The sequence below is a fragment of the Urocitellus parryii genome, chromosome 4 (genome assembly GCF_045843805.1).
Source record: "Urocitellus parryii isolate mUroPar1 chromosome 4, mUroPar1.hap1, whole genome shotgun sequence".
In the NCBI taxonomy this organism is placed as follows: Eukaryota; Metazoa; Chordata; class Mammalia; order Rodentia; family Sciuridae; genus Urocitellus; species Urocitellus parryii.
Genome location: NC_135534.1, coordinates 29532866 through 29548212, shown reverse-complemented (window position 1 = coordinate 29548212; position 15347 = coordinate 29532866). Strand labels below are relative to the sequence as shown.

The following is a 15347-nucleotide window of genomic DNA, read 5'->3' as shown; positions in this document are numbered from 1 at the left end:
CTTCCCATCTTACCGTGTTTAATCAAGAGTAAGCACTCGGTAGCTCTATCCTGATGAGGAGATGGGTATGAAGGAGGAGGCCCTGGTACTTTGGGAAATACTGAACAATACCTGTAGACCAACAGGACATGTCAAGGAAGGTTTTCCATGCTGGGACGTGAGCCCTTGTGTTCTCCTGAAGGCCTTGTCTTCAAAGCCATCACTTAGAGCACGGCACTGTGGGGTCTGCAGAAACCCTGGTGGTGCTCAGAGTGATCCACATGCGTGGGAACCAGAGTCAGGCACAGTGAGGGGTTTTCACGGGACTGCTCTCATGGGCCCTGGGATCACTGCTTTCCCACCCTGGGGTGACCACATGGTTATCACCTAAATAAATAAATAAATAAAGGCTGTAAAAACTTGTGAATGGGAACAAGAGGCAAATAGAGGCTCTTTCTGTTTTCGGGAGAGTTTGGCTGGACAGTCCCGGCCAGCGTCCTGTGAGATGTGGTCTCCTCTGCCCCAGGAGTTCTGGATAAAGGCTGCCCCCTCTTTCCAGGTGTTGGCCGAGTCTGTGGTGTTAAGGAAGACTGAGGGCCAGGAGGCAGCCCTGGCAGAAGCCCTTCTGTGGGCAGCTGGAACGCTCTGGTCCTACAGGTGAAGCTGACCCGTCACCAGGACTTATGACCCGTGGCCTCACTCCCATCCTGCCCCTCGAGTTCCACAAGATGGGCTCCTTCCGCAGGCCAAGACCGCGCTTCATGAGCTCCCCGGTGCTCAGCGACCTGCCCCGGTTCCAAGCTGCCCGGCAGGCCCTGCAGCTGAGCTCCAACTCGGCCTGGAACAGGTAAAGAGCGCAGGGGTGGGCCGGAGGGCTGCCATGGCCAGGCCAGGACCAGGGGACCTCTGGGGACTGTCTGAGTTTCTGCTGCTTCTGGGATCTCTGCTCTGGAAGGTGGTGGTGATGGATGGGACAAATGACAAAGAGGATGAGCTTCCTGGCATCCCACCCATCTGTGAGCTTGCTTTGTTTGAGGTGATAAAGTAGACTCCTGCAAGCCCTGGCCTGTCAGAGTCGGTTGACCAGCCAGGACAGTTGGATTGGAATTTACAGTTACTGTCCACGTCCCTCAGTCACACCTAGACGGAGTCATATGTGTCAACCTGCTACCCATTGGTGGAGATTGGACGTGTGTCTGTGAAAAGCTGAGTGATGGCATGAGACAAAGGTTGTCATACCTGCGAGCCACAGGTGCTCAGGAGAGGGGACACCGGGAGCTTTTGGCAGGTGCCCAGCTGACCTTGCACACCAAGCCGGGCTCACCAGTACTGTCTTATGCTTCTGTGGGCTGCTTGGTATCCACACCTATGCAGATACTCTTTGGAGAAATTAAATGCTTTGGTCCTTCAGCACATTACTAAAGTCACATAGTTTGGGTCTGTGTGGAGTTTTTTAATGAGTGGACACAGGAAGCTCAGCTCCATGGATGGGGGTAAAGTGGGGGCTCACAAATGCTTTGGTGCCAAGTGGTCCCCTGTGCTTAAAAACAGGCCCAGATCTCCTGGCACAGACGAGATTATAATCAGCTCCTGGGCTGTCAGAGTAGGCTGTGGTCCCTGAGAATGTGGCCTCAAGCCCTAACTGTGGCCCTTAAGGACCTAACTCTAGTGCCTGTACACCTCGAGGGGACAATAATAGGCAAGAAGGCTAGCACACAGGAAATTCTCCCAAAGAAAGACAGGGAACCTTGTTTCACATGAACCTCAGGCCGCCAAGCTGTCCTGGGGAGACAGTGGTCCCCTAGCTGAAAGCACCCCGGCTCGGGACAGCTCCTGCAGGCAGCAGGTGCCACTTTGGACTCTCCCAGGCCTAGTGGTGCTGTCCACAGTTTCCTGAGTACAGACCCCACTGCCTGCCCTTTACCTTTGCTGCTCACCAGCAGGCTCTCAGCGGAGCGAGGAAGGAAGACCCACATGACCTGCAAGAAGGTGAGGGCCACTCTTGAGTCCCTTGGGCTTCAGTCATCCTTCTTCCCCAAGGACCCTGAGAAGGACCCTGAGAAGGAAGTGATGGATTCCAGAGAGAGAAGGCTTAGCCATGTTAGTGCCATGGGCTCCCTGGCCCTGCCACCTGCCTTCGGCTCCCAGCCGCTTGTGGAAATGGCCCCGGGAGGCAGATTGTCTAACCAGGAGTTGTCTCTGTTTCTTGCAGTGTCCAGACAGCCGTGATCAACGTTTTCAAAGGGGGCGGCTTGCAAAGCAACGAGCTGTATGTCCTGAATGAAAACATCAGGTATGTGGCCGGACACACCCAGGCCTTGTGGACCTGAGCTGGGGCCTTTGCTTATGTTTTTTGTTTTGTTTTATTTCCTGTTTGGTTCTTGTTGGTTTTTCTCTCAGCTATTATCTTGCTCCCATGGCCATCGAGTTCTGAGACCCTTATCTGTCTAGACTTATGATCCAGAGAAGGTTCACGCATCTAGTGTGTTTTGTGGGGCTGGGGTTAGAGGCTGGTAGATGGTAGCTGTGATTTATTCTGCAAACACTTACTGTGCTCTGCTGAGCCCTTAGGTACCTTAGTAGGCCACGCAACTTGGTGGTTGGAACCAGACTGCTCGGAATTTATTGCCATTCCTCCTTTCCATAAGGAAGTCACCAGCAAACATTCGAATGCCCCACTGATGGCCAGGTACTATAGAGCAAAGACAGATGTGAACCCTGCTTTCCTGAACTTTCTGTTCAGTTGGGGAGATAATCATTAGTGTCAACTAATCACACATGTAAAATGTCAACGTGTAACAATGAAAGCTGCTTCAACACAGCTGATGTGATCTTGCCAGGGAGGCCAGGGATGGTGGAGGTGATGCTTATGCTGTGATCTGAGGGTCAGCGGCAGTTCACTAGGAAAACAGGGTTCCAGGTGGTGGATGCCGCAGGTGCAAAAGTCCTGTGGTTGCAGTGAGCAAGGAACTGAAAGAGGGCCCATGTGCAGAAAGCACCAGAAGTTGGGTAGTGTGGTTGGGTTTGTGTCTTGAAGTGGGGGCAGAAAATCAGGTGGGGCTCATCAGACTCTGCTAAAGATAGAAGGTTGAACCAGTTGGTCTTTATTTTATATCATTTTATTTTTGAGATGGGGCTCTCTCTATGTTGCCCAGGCTGGCCTTGAACTCATGATCCTGCCACTTCAGCTCTCAGGTAGCTGGGATTACAGGCGTGTGACATTGCGCCTGGCTTCCAGCCCATCTTTTAATGCCCTGGTGTCCGTTTCCCTCTGGGTATGTTAACCCTAGAACGTCAAGGGTAATGACCCCACCCTGGAGTGGGCACAGCAACAGACAGGCCACTGTGGGGCCCTGATTCCATTTAGTTCAGGCCTGTGTTGAGGTCAGTGAGGTGTTTGAAGAGCTCTCCTCTCACTAAAACCTTTGCAGCTCATCAGTAAACAGAGTTGTTTTACATTTCCATCCATGTGCTTGAATTCACATCATAATTACATAAATGTGAAAAGAGACAGAGGAAAGAGAATCCAGCCAAGGCCTCATTTTATTGGGGAGGAAACTGAGGCCTGAGAAGGTAAGCGATAGGGGCAGAGCTGGTCACCCACCCCTGTTGCAAGGGCTCATTTTACTCCAAGGACTGAGAGTCTGGCCTTTCCTAAGGTTCTTCAGCTCCCAATAGAAGTATAAATAAATAAAACAGTGACTTAGGAATGTGCTAATTGTTCCTCACTTTGGGAGACTGATCCTGAAATTGTACTTAAAAGCTCTATTTATGAGCAGCAAGGAAAAGTCCAGGCCATGCCAGATTTCACCAGCTCTGGGATCTCTTGAGGTGCCAAGCATGTCTTGTAAATGGGTGGAGCTGGCCTGGGTGCATGGAGCGGGGTCCTGCCCTTGGTCCAGAGGGGATTCTCCTGTGGGAACCTAGGTCCAGTGATGTTTCATCTTATTTCTCAAGAAGAACCGGAAATTGAGATTTTTATGTGAAATTTCCTGACTTTCAAGTGTTCGTAAATAGTCCAAATTTCTCCAAACATTGATGCAGGCCAAACAAAATACATCTGTGGGCTGAGTGTGGCCAACAAGCTACCCGTTGCATAAGGTGCCAGGGGTGGCTTTGCTGGTGGGGGTGCTGTGTCCCAGACAGCTCCAGACACCAGCACATCCAGCCCTTTGTTATCAGTGGTTTGCAGACAAGAAGATTGTGGATGACAGAAATGAAATAGCTTGTCCAGGGTCACACAGCTGTAGAGCTGGGGTCAGGATGTGATCACCTGCCTGACTTTGGCACCTGTATGAGTGTCTCAATCTGCTACAACGTATTCCGAAGACCGGGTGGATGAAGCAGCAGAAGTTTTTTCTTGATGTTCTGGAGGCTGGGAAGTCCAAGATCAAGTTACTGGCCAATTCGGGACCTGGGGGACGGTCCACTTACTGTCTCTTGGGGGGCTACCATCTCACTGGAGAGAGAGGAAGTTCTTTGGTGTCCCTTCCTATAAGGACACTAGTCCAGCATGATGGCCATGCACTCAGGACCCCCCTCTGAACCCAATCGCTTCCCAAGGTGATTTGGAGGCGGGGACCTCTGAATGCCATTCCACTGGGAGTTAGGGCTTCAACACAGGAGTCTGAGGGGAACATGGTTCAGTCCATGGCCCGACTCTTGCTCGAGTCTTGTAGAGTTGGTGGGAAGCTGGTTAAGCTGATGGTTCCTGGTTTTTCTTTCTGCCTTCATTCCTTTTATGAGGCCTCTGTGAGCCTGTCTCTCGTTGCGTGCCGATTCTGGGACCTGGGGGAGGTCCTCCTCCAGCCTCCTGTTATGGTTTAGATATGGCGTGTCCCCCAAAACCTCCAGTGTTAAGGCAGGAATATTCAGAGGTAAATGATTGGATTAGAAGAGCTGTGACTTAATCAGTCCATCCTAGTTTAAATGGACTAACACGGTGGTCATTGTAGGCAGGAGGGGCACGGCCAGAGGTGGTGAGTCACTGGGGTTGTAACCTGCAAGGGTTCATCTTCCCTGTGGCTCCTGCTCACCTCTTCTCTGCCTCCTGACTTCTTGAGCTGAGCTTTCTTCTGCCAAAATGCTCACACCATGATGTTCTGCCACACCCTGGGCCCCGAGCAATGGAATCGGCTGACCATGGACTGAAACCATGAACGGAAATAAACTTTTCCTCCTCTAAGTTGTTCTCATTGGCATTTTGATCTCAGTGGCAAAAATCTGACTAATGCTTCTCCTTTCCAGTGTTGGGGTACCACTGGATGCACCTCTGTGTTTTGATTTTCAGACTGGTGGGAACTACGGATGGTTGGGTTGATGCTATCTGGACATATAGAAATTGAGCCCAGAATAAGTCATTGCCTTTAGAAACCAGGGCTTGGGCTTCCTTTGCATCTGGGCCTTCCATCCTCTGGCCTTCTCTTCCAGAGTGGCTCAAGTAGAGATAGGTTTTATATCACAGGGCCTCAGAGTATAACTGGGAACCCGCCCTAGATGGGACCTGGATGTCTCAGGATGCATACAGCAACCTGAACCACATGTGCCCCCACATCTGCAAGTACTTCTGTGGGAATAAACACAGCTGCCCGCTTTTCAGGATCTAAAACACTGAAGCGAACATGCTCTCTGGACATATTATAATGGATGCTTTGGTTTGGGCTTGTCCTTTTGCAGAATAGATCCATAATCAGGCTGAAGCATGAGGATGGAGACACAGGACAGTGGGAAAGTCTGAAAATGTGGAAGGAGCGAAGGCTAAGTTGTTCCCGAGCTTATTTTTCAATCCATTGTGACAGCCCTGCTATGTGCCAGAAGGTCTCTCTTCAGTAGAATGTTTTCATTGAAGAGAGCAATTTCTGACTCAGATCCTGGGGCTCAATAGTGGTTTATCCATGTGACCTTGGACAAATTGCTTTATTTTCCTGTCTTTTTTTTCCCCCTCTGGAAAAATGAGGAGGATAAAAAAATGGCACCAACCTCATGGTGGAGGAAGAATTGAGACACTGAAGTGTCCCTAGTAGAGGACCCAGTGCAAAATAAATGGTTACTAAATGCTAGTCATTATTATTCTTATTATTGGGAACACTTAGGAACAATAAAGTGACACACAATACTCATGTGGGCACAATTACTGTGACTAATTGCCTCATGAATAGCACCACATAAAGACTTCCCCAGCAGTTTGGATGACGTGAGCTCACTTTGAACCGGGGAGTCAGACGGGCTCCGTCAAGAGTGTTCTTGGAATTGAAGCTTGGGTGAGGCGAGGTTCTTACAAGGAGAGCCAGCGTCTTCTCATTTCTGCAGAGACAAGAGGAAATGCCTCTCTCAGTTCTCGGTGCTACTCAAGCCAGACGGTAATAAACTTTTTGATGGTTTATCCAAGTCCAGTGTCAAAGCTGAATCATCTTCTCCCATCACCTGTCCCAGCCAACCCTTCTAACTGCCGACTTAGGATGGACCAGGGAGTGTGAATTTATGTAAAGGTTAGCCCAGGCAGAGGAGAGCTGGGAAGGCAGACGTTTTGTGTAACTGGGTCTTGTACTGTATTCATTACAAAAATGGACCTTTTCTCTTCAAATCTGTCATTGAGAACGAACTCTGATTTGTATTTTAGCAGATAACCTTCAAGATAGCTATGAGGAAGAGCTTTGGACTGAGGATAGTCAAGTTCTGGAATGGAATATTGAATTTAGAGACAAGTGTTTCCACACTTGGAGAATAAATCCATCAGAAACCTTACCCCTCAACAACATGGTGGCCAGTTTTCCCCAAATAAAAATCAAGGGTACATGGTCTGTGGATATGAAAACCATAAATTAGAATATTTTCTACTGAAACTACCTTAGGAAGCAGAGTTTGCTTGATGTTATGTCCCTAAAGTCAAGCAAGTGACCTTTCCAAGTAGACACGTTCTGTGAAATCGCCAGTCATCACAATCCACCACTCTGACTCCCCTGAGTTCCATCAGCCTGGACTTGGGCTGGTCCTGTGCACTCCTGTGTGGATTCTCTTTGGGCCTTGATATGGTTCTTAACACCCTTCTGCAGCCTCACCTCTGATGTGGCCACTGTTGGCTGGGGCCAGGTCTGGCTTCGAGGTGGGGCCTCCAGTTAACTGGGGGTGGCTGAACTTTGACACAGGGACCTCGCTCTTCCTAAACTGGCACCTCTGCTGCTGACTGATGTGACCAGGAAGAGTTAGAAAAGCATGGGAAGAATTATGCCAACCGGTTCTAGTGAGAAGCTCTGCACATAGGTGGTTAGGGGTGCCTTCCCTTTTTGATTGGTTGACGGTGTGGAAGGAAGGGTGATTGATTCTGTTACTGAGTGACCTAATGAATGTCTGTGACATGCACTGCCAGGTCCTGGGCTGTGTTCTGGGGTAGCCATTGAGGCAGATGGTTCTTGCTCTGGGAGCTTACAGCAGTGAGGGAGGGCAACTAAGCAGGCAGCCACGTCTGATGTTTGAAATGGGGTGGCAGCAGAATCTGGAGTGCTGAGGTGTGCAGAGATTGGGCACATGCTTAGATTTAGGGGGAAATGATCCCTCAGTTGAAATCTGAAGGATGAGCAGATAGGGATCAGGGGGAAGGGCAGCTGAGGATAGAACTGTCATGCTACCTCTATCTCCGTGCCCTCGACTCCCTAGAAGGGCTTTTTCTCTGCAGAAATAAAAGCTCAGAGGTGAGGTTTCGGGGAAGTCAGAGATGAGTTATCTACAGCTGGCCTGAGGCAGGAAACACACATTTTCCTTTCCTCTCCAGCCACCCTGCTTCTGTTCTTGGGGACGGAGAGGTGGCGTGAAGGAAACCCCAGAGATTTTCAAGGAAAGAGGAGGTTCCAGGAATTTTGCTTGATCTCTGACAGGGCTGGGGTGGAACATCCTCCTCCTGACTCAGCTGGCTGCCGGAACCCCGAAGGGAAATCCACCCCAGGTTTTTCCATGTCTCTCTTAGGGTCTGTCTACTGGGGTGGGAGCCATGGCTGGGGAGGAGCTGGGGGAAGATGAGAAGAGCTGGCAGAGGACGCCAGCTAATGTGAGGCACGGTGGAGCCATGAGGTCACAGTCACAGCAGACACTTGGCCTGGGCCGAGAGCCCGGCTCTTCTGGGGGCTTGGTGTGTATAACTCTGTAGGACTCCCCACAGCCCCATGGGAGATATTCGATGTCCCCATTTATGGAGGAGAAGGTGTGGGCCCAGGGAAGTGGAATGGCTCACTGGGAGTCATCTGGCCTGGGCTGGGACTGGAACCCGAACTTTCTGGTCGTGAGCAGGCTTCAGGAGGAACACAGGGCTCGCCTTGGGAGCACCCGGGCATGAGTTCCCAACAGACCTTGAGGGGAGTGGAGGCATCTTCTTCAGAGGACCCCAAGTGGGCAGGAGTTAAGATGCCGTCTTCTGCAGGGTTTTATTCTGATAGGCTCTGCCTGCTGTGGTTGAGAAATAGACCTGCCTTGGAAGGGAAGAAGGGTAACCGGAAGAGGGAAGTGGCAACCGGAAACCTATGGGGCCAGCCCAAGTGGGGCATGGCCTACATGTTTAGAAATCTGGACATTGGACCTGACCGTGGACCCCAGGCCTGTTTTCACCGTTTATACACCACTTCCCCACACTCACCTTCCTGGCCTGCCCCTCGGGCCTGGGGCACCACTGCCTAACGTTCAGGGAGGCCTCCATTTGAACACTGAGCACCGTTCTCCTCATTTGCAAAGCGAGAGTCAACTCCAACCTGGGAGGCTCTTGGAGAATTCAGGATATTATGTGCAAACTGCCCAGCACAGCATGAGCCACAGAGCTAGGAGCTCAGTACACTCCCACTTGAGGCTTTGTCCCCGTTTCCCACTGTCCCTGCTGGGGTGCAGACAGCAAAGAGCTGGGGCAGCTAGTGTCACACCTGAGTCACCAGCTCCATGGTCTGCAAGGCAGTGGGCCAAGTGAGTAAAGGCGTATTTTCAAGTGTCACTGCCTAAGAGATGCTGCCTCCCTGAACCCCGTGCTGTTGCTGAAGTGAGGTGGGGCATCTTCAGAGTGGAGCCATCAGGTTGGTTGGGCACCACCCGGCTGCCGTGTTGGGCACAGGGCCGCAGGGACCCCCTGATGTTCCTAGATTTTTTTTTTTTTTTGAGGTGGCCTGAGTGGATCCCATAAAGGAGCCGTACTTGGAGGGGCCTGGGACACCCCTACTTGTTAACAGACAGATACATTGATATAGCCGTCAATACTGCTGTCCCTCCTCACCCTGGACGACCATCCACACTGCCTCATCCTCTTAACCTCACCTGCCAGGAGGAGCACAGCCAGTGGAGAGATTTACTGCCTTGGATCTTCCCTTGTGTGCAAGGGGGATTGCATCCGGTGCCTGAGGTGGTTTCTAAGTCCTCTCTGCCCCCGCCCAGCTCAGCCTGTATCCACCCTCCAGAATCCAACGTGGGTCGGGCCTCCTTGACCTTGGAGCCCACAGGCATGGAGCCTGAGTCGTCAAGATGGCAAGGAGTGAAATGATGTTTCCGTATAAATAACAGGAAATCCCATCAACTGGGGTGGCGACGTGGCTGGTCAGTCCGGGGGCAGCAGCGGTGAGATAATACAGGCCAGTGAGTCATTACCCCTTTTTTCCCTCGTGTGGCTCCTTTTCACTTCTGACTGAACTTCAGGCCATTTCCCTTTTTGGTTGGGTCCCATCCCATGAGTCTCAGTTCCCTAGCTTCCTTCTCCTTCTAGCTCAGTGGCTTGTGGTAGGGCTGGTGTTAGCAGAATTCTGTTTTCAAATGAAACTAGGTATGGAAGTTCTACATGTCGTTTCACCGACCGCAGGGAGCAGCCTGGGCCAAGGGGTTGCTCTCATGTCAGCCCCAACCCCAGCAACCCTTTTCTCCAGCGCTGTCTCCAGTGTTCCACCTTTGAACCCTTTGGTCAGGATGCTCTGGCCCTGATAGACTTCCTCCTTTATGATTTTCCCCAGCATCCTTAATCCCAAGCTCAGAAAATGCTGGTCTGGCTGTACTGGGAAGAAAATGCTGAGGGGCTGGAGGAGGGTGGAGTCCTTAGGGATGTGGGCTTTGGAGTCCAGCAGACCCAGGTAGAACGCCGGGGCCCATGCTCGCTGAGCCTTGCTATGTGACAGGTGCCGTTCTAGGAACTTTGTGGGATGTAACTCATTTGGCCCTTGCGGTGATCCTGTGGAGTAAGTTCCCTTATTATCCCCACATTCTGACTGAGGAAATGGAGGTGGGAAGGAGCAAAATGTTTGCTCAGGTTATTGCTCACGACAGCTATGAAGCAGCTATGGAGGTTCAGACCCAGGTAAGCTGCCTCCAGGCTTCTTGCACTCAGCGCGATGCTGGGGTCAGTGTCCTTGCATACTGAAAGCAGAGGTATCACTGTGGTTCAGGCTAAATGTAGAAACACACGTTATTGACCTTGGTGCCTGGCGCCTAGCAAGTGCTCAGTAAGCTTGAACTGGAAAAAAAGTCAGGCTCCACCCTAGGAGGAATCTGTTTCTTATGCCTTATTATTTTATTTTACTTTTTATTTTTGGTAAGTAATTGCTTTTCTGCTCACAGGGAAGAAACCCTAGGAAAGAATGGAAAAAGTAGATGGGAGGCAGCTGAATTCTAGGCCTCTGAGCCTCACGGGAACCTAGGTGCTCAGAAATGAGAATCAGAATTTTCATTTTTTTTCACATCTGGGGAACTATAAACCATGTTCTTTTAAATTTGTCTTTCTCCTGCTTTTCTCTTCTTTCTTGTGCTTTTCAAATTAAGTGGGCAAACTTAGTGTGCCAGATTACGGTGCAGGAAAAGTATCCCTCTGTGATTCGGGCCTGTGTGTCTCTGATGCCTTGATACTTTTTACTCTCGACTTCTGAGGATAATCGTTGATAAGATGAACCTCCTGTGCCCTGGGGAGGAGAAAGTCATTGAGTTCTGTCTCATCCTTGTCTCCTTGAATCAAACTCCATGTCTAACCCATAGCAGGTTTCCAAAGAATTAACTAGTGGGGTTTCTGCTCTCAGTTTTCTTTCCTTTTTTTCTGGTGAGGGGGAGAGGTCTGTTTCGTGGGGAAGTGTCTGCCAAGTTCCACTGGAAATGGCATCATCAAGACAGAGGTGTGAAGACCCCTTCCTCTCAGTTCAGCTGAGGCAAGGGTAGGTTGTTCAAACTTGGTTTCCTTGTACACCAAGTACAAGCAGAATGGATTAGATGGGGAGTGTGGAAGTGGCCCTGGCCCCCTTTCCTCACCTCCTCCTGTTCTCTGTCACCTTAGGACAAAGGTTCTCAGGTGACCAGCCTGGATGGGCAGGTTCCCAGGGCTTTCTGAATTCTCTGTCACCCTGACCCCAGCCTACTTCCTGATGTGCCCTGCTGGGGACTCCCTCCTACCATTCCTTCTCAGGCTTCAGGCCATCCATGGTGACCTTGGCAGTGGTTATTGTTCATTTTAGAATCTTTGGGACTTGTTTTTGAATAGGACTCTATTCATGTGGTTCCAACCGTTAAACCTCTAACAAGGTACACAGTGGATAATCTCTCACCCGCTTCCCAGAAACCCAGTTCCCATAACCTCCTCCTCCAAGATAAGTATGGTAACAGTAGCTGATAATTCCAGAGTTTCTTCCTGCCCTTGTAAGGAGCTCATCTGGAAACACAGCTGACAACATGGGTCCCTATATATGAGGTCCCCAGCCTAGACTTGGGGTCTGATGGGGTGGGATATCTGTTGGCCAGCATCTCCCTCTAACTTCAGGAAACACCGTTTGCTAAAGTGTTGCCGTGTTTAAATTTCAGTGACAGCTTCAACCTTCTCCAATTCCTTGCCTGGGGGCACCGAGAGGACACGGGATCCAGTGCTTTTATATGCGATTTTTAAAAACACATGTGTTTTTTGTGTTAAAAAAAATCAAAGTGTCATCTATTTTGGTTTGAAGGGCCTACTGGAAACCAAATTATACAGCTCATCCAGACTCAAACAGCAGGTTGTCAGAGCAGAATTAACCAATGAATTTCCAGGTATTATGTAAATAAAAATACGTATTCCTGTTTTTATCCTCTATTTCCACAAGGCCCCTTGGTATACGCACTATTCTACATCTTATTGTCTTTATGCTTAATATAACTTACATATTTTCATATTGTTGCTTACAGTACTTCTTTTTTTTTAACAATTTCAAAGAATTGCAAAGAATGTGTGTATGGATGAACCATGATTTTTAAATTAGCTCTTTACTTGATTCCTATTTGGCTACAGTGAAAACTGTACATATATGCGGTGACCCTGCCTCATAACCTGCTCAGACAGAAGATACGGTTTTGTAAGGGACAGAGAAACAGGGCATACTGATTTGCCACCCAGGAAAGTCAAGTCTTGACATAGGTTCCCAGATGGGTCTTTTCTGCTCAGGTAACTCTATCCATCACTCTGGAGAGGGTCTTGAACTCAGGGCTGGTTAATAGGATGAGCATGTGGTTCTACTGTAGTCCACTACATTTCAAGTGTCTAAAGCAGGTTCCCACCTCTGTGTCTGGCTCTGGAGTAGTAAAGAAGTAATTGTCACAGTATCCGGATGGCAGAGAAGTTCTCTTCCCATTCCACTGTGTTCTCGTCCACCATCCCTTCGCCCCTGGGACGGCTGATTCTAGCTCCAGGGCCCTTTGACTAAGTCTGTCTTGGCAGTTGTATCAAATCCATTCTTGACTTCTTTCCTGAATCAGCTGATGTGACCTACAGCTTGGCCTTCCTGTCGTGCTCTGTGGCTTGCTGCAGCCCTGGCAACCGTGAGTGGGTGCTGCACCCACACACCCCCCCATAGGGAGCAGCTTCTTCTGCTCTCCCTGGAGGGAGCCAGGGAGGCTGCTGGGGATCTTCAACTGGGTGGCATCACACACTCCCTGAGTACCACCGTACATGTCCCAGGGCAGCTGTCACTTATGAAGCCATGTCCAGCTCCAAGTCACAATCATCATGCCAGCCAAGATCCTGCCGCCCTGTTGCTCCAAAAAGTGCCCTGATTCTGGATCTTGAAGGTTTCTCCTTCTCCTCGACCGCCTTCTCTTTCCGTCTTCCCCACAGCATCAGGGGCACGGTGCTTTCTGAGCCCAGGTTCCAGGACCCCAGTTCCACAGTGTGCCCTTAGCATGGTGAGCGCCCAAGCCAACCTTGTAAACCTCCACGGCAAGGGGCCATTACCAGGACTTGTTTTTCTACTTTTTCATGAGCTTGGCTTCTTTGTGGTTTTGAGACTTCCCAGTAGCCACCAAGGCTTTGTTAGGAGGTGTTTCTCTCTCCTGTGGTCAGAAGCAGACTCCTTATCCCTTCTTCCTCCCTCTATGTGGGGCTGTTTCCTAGGGTGCTGTTTCCTGTCCTAGCCTCAGCCTGGAAGACCAGCAGGGACCCAACCTTCTTTTAGCGCAGTGACTTTGGATGAAGATTTCCCCATCCCTGACCAGATCCGGGAGAACCCCTGGGGTGTGTCAAGAGGGTATCCCTCTAGGGACATGCCATTAACTTGAATCTCAAAATGTTCCATCTACCATGGGACATATTTTCTGCTGAGGCAAAAGGAAGATATTTTTCTTGTTCAACACGTGTTTGTATCTTTCCGGGGCTCACTCTGAAATTTTAGATCATGAGTGTTTCTCTCTTTTCTCAGTATTCTTTTGCTTGTTTTCTGCACATAACAACGTCTGGCTGTAACAACCTCCCATTCCGCCTTCAGTGACATGTGCCAGCATGTTTTGGGGAGTTAGTTCATACTCAGGGTTGTCAGAAGTTTGAACATTTGCTCTTCAAGACCCAGAGCTGGTGGGGTGAGCAAAGGAGATCATTTGAAGTCGTGATGATGTTATTCCCACAAGAACACATTGGACCTTGGGAACCAGTTATTCTTGTTTTTAGCTGCTTCATCTTCTCTGGATTGATGTGTCGACACAACAGTAGGGATGGTCCCTTTATTTGTCATAGGGAAATGAGATCGGATGCCAAACTCCCAATTTTTTATTTTCATTTTTTAGCACTTAAGACTTTGAAAATACCTTGTGAGTATATTTATTGAAATGCTATTTATCTCTACCCCTCTCCACACACCCATGAATAGAAACATAGAAACTCCACGGGGTCTTGTCTGTCTTGTTTACCTTTGTACTCCTGGTGCCATGATGTTATGTGGCAAATACAGGACAGCCCAGTAAATGTCTCGCCTGGGTCAATAGAATCTCTCTGTTCTTTCCTTTGTGATCCGTTTTGAAAACGGCCTCAGACCCTCTGTGATCAGTGGTGAGACTGCCCGAACCATGGTGCCCAGTTGAATGTCAAGTCTGGGCATCTTTGGAGGAGAGACAGATGGGGTTATGGGAAAAGATGTTGCAGAAGGTCTGGGCTCCAGTTTTGGCTCTGCCCCTATTTGGTGCACATCTGTGAAGCCCAATTTCTTTATGGGTACATTAATTACACCCTCCCACATACACACCAAATCCTCAGTTGAAGAATGTGTGAAAAGCGCTTCTTACACTCTGAAGGGCTCTATAAACGTGGAAGGTTGCAAAATGCTGTGTCTGTCTTCTTGCTTTTTTCTTTTTTCTTTTTTTCACCAAAGTCGGGTGTCCTGGCCTGCCCCAGCCGGCTCTGTTAGAATTGGGATTTCCTGCAGCCGCCCTCTGCTGACGGTCACCCTTACAGAGCAAACTAAGGAGCAAATCTCCTTCTAGGATTTCACAGCTGTGATGACCTTGGGGGTGGAGGGCATTACTAGGACCCAGGAAAGTACCCTCCCTGCTCAGGCTCAGCCCTTATGTCACTGGTGAGCACATTGTCATGGCCCTGCATTGAGAACTGGTCACTATGAGCTGTGTCACCGAGGCCTGCTTGACCGTGTTTCTCTCTCCCCAGGCGCCTGCTGAAGAGTGAACTTGGGTCGTTCATTACAGACTATTTCCAGGTAAGCTGAGTGCATCGGAGAATCCATCACTGTCACACATGTGGGGCCCTGTAGCTGAAAGGCCATGTTCTATACACCTGGGTGTTCTTCAACACCCACACCCACATACACACCGCGCCATGCAGGGCTGCTGCTGCGAGGGCACCAGGTGACCCCTGCAGGTAATGGAGACTCCAGCCACCCCCCTGCAGTTGTGCTCTGGCTATTTGGTCCCAGAACTCCTTTATGCTCTTAGAAATTGCTGCTTATTCAGGTTGTATCTGTCAATCTTTACCATACTAGAAATTAAGCCCAAGAAGCTTTAAAAAATATGTCTTAATTCATTGAAACCGATTACATTGTCATATAAATATCACTTTTATGAAAAATAGCTTTTTCAGAATTAAAAAATAGTGAGAGGATGGACACCGTCTTCTGTGTTGGAAAATC

At 49.6% G+C, this 15347-nt stretch overlaps 1 protein-coding gene across 1 annotated transcript in view; it reads left to right on the top strand.

Moving 5' to 3' along the window:
* Positions 1 to 662: 662 nt before the first annotated feature.
* The window catches only part of Prr5l (proline rich 5 like), a 61137-nt gene continuing 46452 nt past the window's right edge, over positions 663 to 15347 (top strand). Inside the window, exons 1-3 of the mRNA XM_026405140.2 lie at positions 663 to 826; positions 2192 to 2272; positions 14870 to 14918. Of these exons, the coding sequence (XP_026260925.2) occupies positions 663 to 826; positions 2192 to 2272; positions 14870 to 14918 (294 nt within the window). The remainder of the gene's footprint in view (positions 827 to 2191; positions 2273 to 14869; positions 14919 to 15347) is intronic.